Here is an 11,247-nt window from a genome sequence, read left to right as displayed (position 1 = left end):
CTTGGGGAAAGGGGAAAGGGGAAAGGGGAAAAGGCAGATCACGCCCGAGGCCAGGCCTCTGCTCAGGAGACCCAGCCCAGCCTCTGCTCCCAGTGGCCTGAGTGGAGGAGGCCCAGTGGACAGTGGGCATGTGCCACTGAGCCGCTCCCGCTGGGCCCACCTTCAGTACCGTGGGTTTGGTGAGGGTGGGGCCCACACCACCCACAGGGAAGAGTGTGAGGGACACAGAGTCAGACAGACAGACACACCAAGAGGAGAGAGAGAAGGAGGCAGATCCAGAGCCAGTTCCAAGGGCCTCTGGGAGGGAGGAGAAGACTTCAAAGCGCTCCCAAACAGCTTATAAACAAGCCAATGGGCGGGGCAGCCAGCATGGGCTGGGGGTCGCTTTCTGGAGGGGCTGGAAGCTTGCACGGGGTGTGTGGAGGCCATAGGCCTGGGGTGGGCAGGAGGAGGGCCCAGCCTAACCTCTCTGTGACTCGGTTTCCTCTCCCGCGCTAGGGAGCTCCCTCCTGGGGCTGCCGTGGGGTCAGCAGCAACGTGCAGGTGAAAACACTGTGTGGGCTCCAGGCCGATCAGATGTTATTTATTATTCTGAGCTGTGTTTTGGTGGGAGACTTGGAAGGGCTGGAGGGAGAGTCAGAGTGCTTTGGGCTCCTCTCTTTCCGGATGCTGCTTTGAGAGTTCTCAGAGTAGAACGTCCAGGAATGGGGCCCGGGAAGGAGAAGTCCGTGGCTTGAGATAGGACCAGGTTGGGTGTGGGGGCTTTCTCCATCAGCCCCAGGAGTGGGGGTAGGATGGCCAAGCTTCCCCTGCCCTGCCGTGTGCCCCTCTCCTGCCCTCCTCAGCACCCCCCAACCTCTGCTGGGTGCCTCCCCTCCTCCGACCCCCTCTCATCTCTCCCACACCCTCTAATGGTCTCTTGGGACTGCCCAGAAATCGGCCTCCTCTCCTTGGATACTTGTCCTGGCCTAATGGGGCTGTGACAGTTTTTCTAAGTCCTGCTTATAAATGTGTCACTGTCCATGTCCCTTTGTGCTATCAAAGGAGGCTGCGCAAACCGCGTTTGTCCAAGGGCTGTGTGAAGGCCCCCGCGCGGAGCAGCTGGAACACGGGCTGATGAAATTACGGGGAATTCAAAGCAGCCGGCGTCGCCCGCTGTCTGGCTTCATTACGGGGACTGGCCTCGAAGGGAAGTTTATTCCAATAATTTAGAGGATTAGGATCTGACACCCTTCATTAGCGATTTGACATAAGCAGAAAAGACAGATCCTGCAGAATGGCCGCACAACGGGAAGGAACCAGCTCAGGCGGGGAGAAAGCAGCACCCGCCCGGCTGGGAAGGGGAAGGGTCTGGGCGTGGAAGCGAGGGTCCCGTGGCCGTTTTACAGTCCTGTGAGATGGCGAGCTGTGTTCTTGAAAGGGAAAGTGGACGTGGGGAAGGAGCGGCCTGGGCTCAGGCCTCAGTTTCCTTAGCTGTAAAGCGAGATTACCTTCAGGATCCCTTCCGTATCTGATGCATGTGGGGGCCACTCCACCTACTGGCCCGGGACACAGCAGCTCCTCAAGGCCCTTGTGGTTTGGCCTTGGAAAGGTATCTCTCTTTCGGGGCTCTATGTGCCTCCGCCCCCTACCCCCCGGATCGAGTGACCAACTCGAAAACACTCAGACTGCAGGCTGCTCTGTGGCATTTTAGATAGAAGCCATTTGCTGCCAAATGGGGGAGGAATCGCCCCCAGCCCCTGGCAGCTTCTGGCTCTCTTCCCGGCCCCTCCACAAATATAGCCCCTGATGTTTCAAAAATTTCTTGTCCAGTCTGTGAAAACCAGAGTTTGGGCTGTGCCTTGACAGCAGTTCTGACAGATGGATGGGGGAGGGGTGGTTTTAAAAGGCCCCTGCCCACACCCAGCAAGCTGGTGTCCCTGTTTCCTGTACCGTGGTGGGGTAGCTGTGCGACATGGGCAGGTTGCTTAGCCTCTCTGTGCGTCCTTTCCTCCGATCTGAAATGGAGGTGCAGTTTGTTGTGAGGATTAAATGAGATGATGCGTTCAGAGAAGCCACACGTGTGAAGAGCCCAGCGCATCTGGCAGCTGGTACCACCAGGACTGCTCACTGTGTGCGACCTTGGACAAGTCGCTCGCCCTCTTCGACCACAGACCTTCTCCTTTGGGAAGTGGGGGAGGCCAGACAAGGCTGGCAGTCAGAAGGAGCTCACTGAAGAGCAGCCACTGTGGTCGTCAGCGAGGGCAGCTGGACTCCGGCACAATCCTGAGACACTGTGACCGCGGAGGTTTTCTCGGTGTGTCGATGGAAGAGGGAGGAATGTGATCCGTCCCAGCCGCCGGCGGAGCCAGAGCATATCTGGTATGTGTCTCTGGAATGATTTGGGGAAAATTAACTGAAGTTGGAACTTAAGACGCAAACTGCCCTGGACACAGAGATACAGAGCTGTCCGTGCGCACACCCCCCACAAAGGGCCGGGGCCGGGGTGGGAGTCGGCTTACAGGGCACAGCGCGGCGCAGGCCCGCCCTGGAATGGCCGTGAACTTGTTGTTTTTCCACGTCATTTGCTCTCAAATGTACTATCAAGCCGGGCGATGCTAACCCGGTGGCTGCAGGTCCCTCCTCGTAACAAGCGATTGTGTGTTCTTTAGAGGTGGCCAAAGGGGAGGAGGGGGCCCGGCCCCAAGGAGGTGGGGGAAAGGGAAACAAGCCCTCCTTCAGAGTGAGCTTGCGTGTCCTGGAGCCAGCTCCCCGCAAAGCACATGCCATTTCTGGCCCTTGAAGGGGTTAAAGGCCTCCTGGAGTCAAAAACAAGCAGGTGTCCCACCGTGCCAGATACGCTGCCTAAACTGCTTCCAGCTTCTTTTTTTTTTTCTTTCCCCTTCTGCAATAAGTCTGTGATCAGCCACGGGACAGAGGCGCCAGCAGCCTGCCTGTGACAGGCATCAGGTTAGCTGGCTCCCACTCGGGTGGCGCACCCAGGATATAAATCCGGGCGCGGGCCCCTGCTGTGGCTCCTCTCCCTGCACACTCAGGAGAGGGAGCTTCCTTCTAAAGACCTTTCTTTTATCTGAAGCCGCACAGCCCGGCAGGCTGTGCTGACTTGGTGGAGGCAGCAGCGGCAGAGCAGCCTGAGCAGCAGCCTGAGCAGGAAACCTGCTGGGGTGGGGAGGGCAGGTGTCTGCAGCCCCTGAGAAGAAGGCCCTGGTGGGCCCCAGACCCTGGCATCGTTTCAGGGGAGGTCTCTAGCCGCCCCAGCCGGCACCATGTGGGCCCCAAGGTGTCGCCGGTTCTGGTCTCGCTGGGAGCAGGTGGCAGCGCTGCTGCTGCTGCTGCTACTGCTCGGGGTGCCCCCGCGAAGCCTGGCACTGCCGCCCATCCGCTATTCCCACGCCGGCATCTGCCCCAACGACATGAATCCCAACCTCTGGGTGGACGCACAGAGCACCTGCAGGCGGGAGTGTGAGACGGACCAGGTGAGTGGGGTCCAGAGACCAGAGATGGACCACATGAACCTGTGAGTGACAGGGGTGGGAGCCGTCGGGTAGGGACTGTGCAGGAGTGTGAGGAGGACAAGGTGAGTGGGGTCCAGAAGCCACAGTGTGAGGCGGACCAGGTGAGTGGTGTCCGGAAGCAGGAGTGTGAGATGGACCAGGTGAGTGGGATCCAGAAGCCACAGTGTGAGGCAGACCAGGTGAATGGGGTCCAGAAGCCGCAATGTGAGATGGACCAGGTGAGTGGTATCTAGAAGTGGGAGTGTGAGGTTGACCAGGTGAGTGGGGTCCAGGAGCCGGTGTGTGAGGCGGACCAGGTGAGTGGGGTCCAGAAGCCACAGTGTGAGATGGAGCAGGTGAGTGGGGTCCAGAAGCTGCAATGTGAGATGGACCAGGTGAGAGGGATCTAGAAGTGGGAGTATGAGGTGGACCAGGTGAGTGGGGTCCAGAAGCCACAGTGTGAGATGGACCAGGTGAGTGGGATCCAGAAGCTGGAGTGTGAGGCGGACCAGGTGAGTGGGGTCCAGAAGCCAGAGATGGACCATATGAGCCTGTGAGTGATGGGGGTGGGAGCCACAGGGTTGGGACCATGCAGGAGTGCCTTGCAGGGCCTAGGAAGGTGAAGGAACACAGGCCCCGTTCACCTGGAGAGAAACAGGGCACCATCCTGTCTATTAACACCGAAGCCTGGAAGGAGAGGTGGGAGCGATGTCCCAGTTCATCAGGGACTGGAGCCCGAGGATTCCTCCTTCATGCGTGCTGAGGGCTACTGTGGCCAGCACCGTGCCGGGCACGTCGTGTGTGTTGGCATGACATGTCAGCATGGTGGGCATCAGCAGCCCATTCACAGGTGAGAGAGTGGACACAGAGCCAGGCACGGAGGGCACAGCTGTCATGGCCAGTGAGGGAACGATGAGCTTGGAACTCATGTCTAACAACAAAGCTTTGGTTGCATTGGACTCCAGACCACCTTCTCAGGAGTCTGGACCCTGAGCCTGAGAGCAGACCAGGCTGACGGCAGGCCAAGCAGGAGCAGCTCTGAATGGATCTCTGGTGTCCCTGGGAGGAAGGAGACCACGTTTCAGCCTCCCAGTGTCCTTGGTCCTGCCTTCTGCTCTGTATCAGAGGGCACTGCTGCAGGACAGGGCCAGTTCTCTTCTAGCTCCCGAGTCATTCCCGAGGGCCATTCCTGCCCACCCCATCTGGGGCAACAGGCTGTGGGACCTACACCTGCTCCAGGCAGAGCTATTTCCTGCCCAGTCTGGCCAGCTCTGAGGGCAGCACAGAGTCTCCCAGGGCTCCAGATCCAGGCTGGGGCATCCCCAGGGAACACGAGAGACACTGGTTCCCCCATAGATGCCTGGTTACCCACAGGAGAGCAGAGGGCTGACCTGGAGAGGGTGGCCTCAACCTCACAGTGCCCAGGGACAATTCTTAGGCCTCCCAGGACAGATGCTCCCCTTGGGCAATGGTGGTGCCAAGTGAAAGGAAGATAAGAAGTCAGGAGGAGTGGTGGCTGCTCCCATCTGGCCAAGGTCATGCCATTAGTTGGCTACATTTGCAGGCACAGGCTGGCCTGATAAACCAGGTAGGGCTTGGGGATGGTGAGACTCTGGTGGATTTTGTGTGTCTTGGAGAGAAGGCACCTGTGGAGGGCTGGGTATCCAGACAGCCCTTGGGGACATTCTGGCCCTCTTACACAGAAGCATTCTAAGGACCCCCTCTAGGTTCCCTGTGGCCAGAAGTACCTTCCCTCTGGTACCCAAGGACCCAGGCTTTCATGGACCTCCAGGTCCTGAATGTCTTAGGGAATGGGATGAGGCTCAGGCCAAGGAGAAGGTTCTCCTGCTCCCACTCCCTCTCCTGCTCTCCATTCCCTGCGGGGTCTCTCTCCCTTAGACCCAGCTCTGAGAGCTGCCCATCCCTGTCCCAAAGCCTCCCCTGGTGTGGCCCAGAAGACTATGCCAAACAAGGGCTGCAAAACAAAGTCCCCATTCTGAGCAGAAAGGGGTAGAACAGTAAACAAGTCAAGCAGGCAGGCTCCATGCAGCCAGGGTGGGGGGATATTTTCCCCCTCTTAGCTGATGTGGAATGTCAAAGAGGCTGAAATAAAAGTTGGAATGACAAGAGGCCAGCCCTAGTGGGGAGTAATTCACAGAGTTACTACCTGGTGGAGGATTAGGAGCGTTGCCTGCCTGCCCAGTGGGTACGATGTGTTATTGTCGAAAACACCACGTGAAATCCTTGTTTGTGTTGCTGATTTCGAGGAATTAAACTAATGCTTTACGTGGCTCCACAGAATATCAGAGGGGATTACGGCCTGGCAAGTCCTCGCTGACGGCCTTGCTGACCTTTGCCACACAAGGGGACTTTTTTTCTTGTTGCTTTTCCCGTGAAAGGTCCCACACGGAGCTGACACCTGGGCCTGGCACAGCCTGTGGCTCTGAGACCTGGCGGGTGGGGCCCGTCACGCCTGCCCTGACTGTTGGCTGTGGATCGATCTGGGCCCTCTCACAGTCTCTGTTCCCCGTGTGTGTTGGTCTCCTTGAGGGGAGGAGAGGTGTGGATCACCTCGGATAAAGTCCCACGGGCATTCCCCTCTTAGCCTCTGATGCGATCTCTTCCAGTCAGCAAGGCATCCTCACTCCCATAGGAAAGAGATGAAAGGCAGGCGTACTTGTTCAAGCTAGACCTCATTTGTGCTATATGATGCAGGAGAAAAAACTCCATTTCTCAATCCCTTCCACTGGGAGCTTGGAGCCTTGTTCTGCCACTTCCCATCTCTGTGAACTTGGGCATCACCTCTCTGAGTCTCTGCAGTCTCATCTGTAAAATGGTTGCAGGAAAACTTTTCCTCTTAGAGTCTTTGGCCCACCGCTTCCTACCCTGCTAGCTGAGTGACCTTGGGAAAGTTACTTAGCCTCTCTGTGCCTCAGTCATCATCTGTGGAGTGGAGATAATGGCTGTACCCACCTCTGGCTTGTGATGAGCATAGCAAGCTCACAGATGTCAAAGTTCTTACACGGGGGCCTAGCATGTAGGAGATGCTACGTATGCATTCGTTATTATTTTCAAGTGTTTTGCTCCCACTAGATGGTGAGTACATGTTAGTTCTCCTCCCCACAAACCATGGGGTAGGATAGGGAGCCCCTCCTTTCCTCCTTCTCCCTGTTCAGGCCACTCTCTCTGGCTCTTTCAGGAGTGTGAGACCTATGAGAAGTGCTGCCCCAACGTATGTGGGACCAAGAGCTGCGTGGCGGCCCGCTACATGGACGTGAAAGGGAAGAAGGGCCCAGTGGGCATGCCCAAGGAGGCCACATGTGACCACTTCATGTGTCTGCAGCAGGGCTCTGAGTGTGACATCTGGGATGGCCAGCCCGTGTGTAAGTGCAAAGACCGCTGTGAGAAGGAGCCCAGCTTTACCTGCGCCTCGGATGGCCTCACCTACTATAACCGCTGCTACATGGATGCTGAGGCCTGCTCCAAAGGCATCACGCTGGCCGTTGTAACCTGCCGCTATCACTTCACCTGGCCCAACACCAGCCCCCCACCACCTGAGACCACCATGCACCCCACCACAGCCTCCCCAGAGACCCCTGAGCTGGACATGGCGGCCCCTGCGCTGCTCAACAACCCGGTGCACCAGTCGGTCACCATGGGTGAGACAGTGAGCTTCCTCTGTGATGTGGTGGGCCGGCCCCGGCCTGAGATCACCTGGGAGAAGCAGTTGGAGGATCGGGAGAATGTGGTCATGCGGCCCAACCATGTGCGTGGCAACGTGGTGGTCACCAACATTGCCCAGCTGGTCATCTATAACGCCCAGCTACAGGATGCTGGGATCTACACCTGCACGGCCCGGAACGCGGCCGGGGTCCTGAGGGCCGATTTCCCGCTGTCGGTGGTCAGGGGTCATCAGGCTGCAGCCACCTCAGAGAGCAGCCCCAATGGCACGGCTTTCCCGTCGGCCGAGTGCCTGAAGCCCCCAGACAGTGAGGACTGTGGCGAAGAGCAGACCCGCTGGCACTTTGATGCCCAGGCCAACAACTGCCTGACCTTCACCTTTGGCCACTGCCACCGTAACCTCAACCACTTTGAGACCTATGAGGCCTGCATGCTGGCCTGCATGAGCGGGCCGCTGGCCGCGTGCAGCCTGCCCGCCCTGCAGGGGCCCTGCAAAGCCTACGCGCCTCGCTGGGCTTACAACAGCCAGACGGGCCAGTGCCAGTCCTTTGTCTATGGTGGCTGCGAGGGCAATGGCAACAACTTTGAGAGCCGTGAGGCCTGCGAGGAGTCGTGCCCCTTCCCCAGGGGGAACCAGCGCTGTCGGGCCTGCAAGCCTCGGCAGAAGCTCGTTACCAGCTTCTGTCGCAGCGACTTTGTCATCCTGGGCCGAGTCTCTGAGCTGACCGAGGAGGCTGACTCGGGCCGTGCCCTGGTGACTGTGGACGAGGTCCTAAAGGACGAGAAAATGGGCCTCAAGTTCCTGGGCCGGGAGCCATTGGAGGTCACTCTGCTTCACGTGGACTGGGCATGCCCCTGCCCCAACGTGACGGTGAGCGAGATGCCGCTCATCATCATGGGGGAGGTGGACGGCGGCATGGCCATGCTGCGCCCCGATAGCTTTGTGGGCGCATCGAGTGCCCGCCGGGTCAGGAAGCTTCGTGAGGTCATGCACAAGAAGACCTGTGACGTCCTCAAGGAGTTTCTTGGCTTGCACTGAAGCCCCCCACCCCTCCCTGCCCCCTCCCTGGCCTTCTTCCACCTATCCACCCCAATGCCTCTCAGCAAACTGGGCGAGGTCAGATTAGACAGGCTTGGGACAGCAGGGAAACATCAACCGACGTGTCAGAGAAAAAGCCACAGAGGGTCTCAGATCAGCATCTATTCTTTGGGTTCAATAAGGGGTTCATATCTTTTTTAGCTGAGGGGGACAAAAGGAGAAGTCAGTGGATACATGGAAGTTACTCGTGACCACCAGCTTGCTCAGATATTCTCCTCCTCCCCTCACTGGCCCCACACCCCTGGCTCTCCCAGTCACCCTCCCCTAGCCAGTCTCCCAGCAAGGGTTTAAGAGATGGCCGCTGTGTGCTGGTCACAGGAAGTGTTGAATGGATTGGCTTGCAAAGGGGGTAGGTGGGGAGAGATAGGAGGGCCCAGGGACTCATGGGACACCTTTCCCACAGCCTCCTTGATTGCTGTGAGCAGAGGCCACTCGGGGTTAGGGGCATGGGCAATAGCAAGCTGGCGGCAGAGTCCAGCCCAGCATATGACTTGCCCTGAATGGAAGCTGCTGAAACGGGTGCCTTTGGGTGGTGGTCGGCTTGCCTCTGAGGCCACAGCGGCACCAGCAGAATACGTATTTCTTCTCCTTGGCTGCATTGGTTTGTCGATCTAGTTCAGTTCAACTCAGTGGACGTTCTCTGAATGCTTACTGGGTGCCAGGACCACAGAGAGATGTTAGTCACTGCCCAGTTCTTAGAGCCCCAACACAGATACCCTCATCCCAGGGCCCCCAGACACACCCCTCCACTGGACTCACAACTGGCTGGAGTTTCTATCTGATGGATGGTGTGCTTTCATATGCCACTGGCTTCCTTGGACATAGATCAGACAAAAGCCCCGGGATCTGTTTGGTAGCAGGAGAAATGAAGGAAGATGAAAAAGCAGGCAGGGAAGGGGGTAGTAAAGGACTGAGAGAGGAGGGAGGTGGCTGGAGAAGGAAAAGGAACATTGCTCAATGCTCCCATCTGGTGGCGGCCTCAGGAGCCCACGGGAACCTGGAAGGAGGCTCTTTGTGAGACCTGGGCAAAGGATGGGGCAGCTCGTCGGTGATTTTTTTGTGTTTCCAGACTTCCTGTGTGATCCTGGCCCTCCGGCCGCTAGAGAGAGGATTGGGAAACCCCACTGTCAGCTCTGCATCTGCCCCCACTACCCTCCTCTGCCCTATTCTGTCCCTGCCCCTCCAAGCTGAAGAAGGTCCTTGTGGGGCGTCCTCATTTCTTCCTCAAATGTAAGGAGGAAGATACCAATTAAAAGCTCATAGTATCAACGGCCCTTCTTGTGTGATTCGTTTGGCTTATGATGGGGGAGGGAGGGAGGTGGGTAGTGTCATTTGCTTTGGTGACCTTACAAGAGGGAAGTCTGGCCACTGGAAGCATCTTTGGGGGATGGAGAGATGCTGGTAATATGTGGGCCCCTTTTGCAGCTCCAAGGCCCCTTAACTGATGCTCAGCTCAGCTCCGTGAGTTAAGCTGAGGTCAGAGAGGTGAGGTGACTTGCCAAGAACACAAAGGCAGGAAGGGGTGGGGCCCAGCCCAGGTGTTCTGATCTGTGACCTGCTCTCACCCCAGCGTTGACAGCACAGTTGGTCAGGTGCAGTGTCCAGACCCTTCCACCAATGGTGTCAAGTTCAGAGGCGAGAAGGTGGAGGAGATGGGAACAGAGCAGGCAAGGACAGCTGCCAGCTGTGACTCACTAGGGGACCTCTAGGTGAGGACTGGTCCCAGGAAGACTGTGTCAAAGCCCTAGGTATGCTCAGGGTGTGGGGCTTGGTTCCCAGAATGGGGACAGCAGTGCCTTTGGCCCCAGGAAGGCCCACAGCAGCTCCCAAGGCCTGGAGACGTGTTCAGCCATGGCACACCCCACAGCCTGTTTGTCCCCAAGAGACACCACTTCCCTGCACAGTTGCCTGTGTTTTCCTGGGCCCCAACCCAAAAGAAGAATCCAGGCCCAGCCTAGCCTGGCCCAGCCCATCTCGTCTGCAATAAGGGCGTGAGGAGGAGGTCGGGAGCAGGAAGAACAGAGGCAGAGGATCCAGGGTTTCTCAAGTTGACATCGGGAGAACACTGAGCACAAAACTTAGCCACCAAAGTGGTGTGAGCAGCAGCCACAGGCCCCCCACCCTGCTCTCAGGTCAGGTAACCAAGGAGGGTGAGGATGGTCTCACCCTGTCTTCAGAGGCCCAGGGACATTCTGTTCACCTGCTTCCAGCTCGAGCTCTAGCACATTACCATGCAAGCTGTGGGGCAATTGTCCACTTGCCAGCACCTGTCACCTCCCTTTTCAATCCCATTTGCACAGATATGGGACCTGAACGTGCGGCTGGGCCGGGACAGCAGGGCCCCCAGTCGCACGTCTGCTTCCCTGATGAAGGTGTGAGGTTCAGGAAAATCCCATTGTGGGGCTACCTCTCACCAGACCACTGCCCACATACAGCCCCAGACCTGGGATCCCTGTCACACTCCAGCCCCACCTGGCAGAGCGAGAAAACTCAGCCCGTGAAGTCAGACTTGCCTAGGTCTGAATCTGGGCTCTGCTGCTTACCTGCAATCTCTCTGAGTCTCTGTTTCCTCATCTGTAAAACAGAAGGTAGTAAGATCACTCTACAAGAGGCTCGGGAGCTGGGCCCTATTAACCGGGTACAACTGGAAAGCCCAGGAAGGAGGACCTGGCGCCGAGTGGCTGCCCCCTGCCCCCTCCCACCCTCGGCAGCTCTCGGCTCAGAACAGACCCCAGAACTGAAAGCCGTCCCCTCATGTCTCTGGGTCTTGGGCTTTGCAGTTTCAAATGTTTTATTCTATTGCTCACAGAGTATATCCAAACTGAACACCCACTATAGACCGATTTGGGGTTCAGAAAATATGGGCACTTAGGGAATGGGTGGTTTCGAACCTATTATAACTTCTGACCTACTACCTGGCATTCATTTTCTATCCTTGAAACCAAGCCGGGGTCCTTTCTTTCTGTTACCCTA

The 11,247-nt window shown here is 57.6% G+C and overlaps 1 protein-coding gene across 1 annotated transcript; it reads left to right on the top strand.

The window, feature by feature from the left end:
* The first annotated feature begins 2,123 nt into the window (after positions 1-2,123).
* WFIKKN2 (WAP, follistatin/kazal, immunoglobulin, kunitz and netrin domain containing 2) lies at positions 2,124-9,548 on the top strand. The gene is made up of 2 exons (XM_004041376.5): positions 2,124-3,476; positions 6,694-9,548. The coding sequence occupies exons 1-2, from the start codon at positions 3,267-3,269 to the stop codon at positions 8,212-8,214; spliced, it is 1,731 nt and encodes a 576-aa protein (XP_004041424.1). The 5' UTR covers positions 2,124-3,266; the 3' UTR covers positions 8,215-9,548.
* The last annotated feature ends 1,699 nt before the right edge of the window (positions 9,549-11,247 follow it).

The sequence above is a fragment of the Gorilla gorilla genome, chromosome 4 (assembly GCF_029281585.2).
Source record: "Gorilla gorilla gorilla isolate KB3781 chromosome 4, NHGRI_mGorGor1-v2.1_pri, whole genome shotgun sequence".
In the NCBI taxonomy this organism is placed as follows: Eukaryota; Metazoa; Chordata; class Mammalia; order Primates; family Hominidae; genus Gorilla; species Gorilla gorilla.
The sequence above is the reverse complement of the archived record's forward strand: the minus strand, read 5'-3'. Positions and strand labels throughout refer to the sequence as shown.

Coding starts and splice junctions, on each gene's coding strand:
- WFIKKN2 (XM_004041376.5), top strand. CDS start 3,267: ATGTGGGCCCCAAGGTGTCGCCGGTTCTGGTCTCGCTGGGAGCAGGTG. Junction 3,477..6,693: donor GGGAGTGTGAGACGGACCAG/GTGAGTGGGGTC, acceptor TGGCTCTTTCAG/GAGTGTGAGACCTATGAGAA.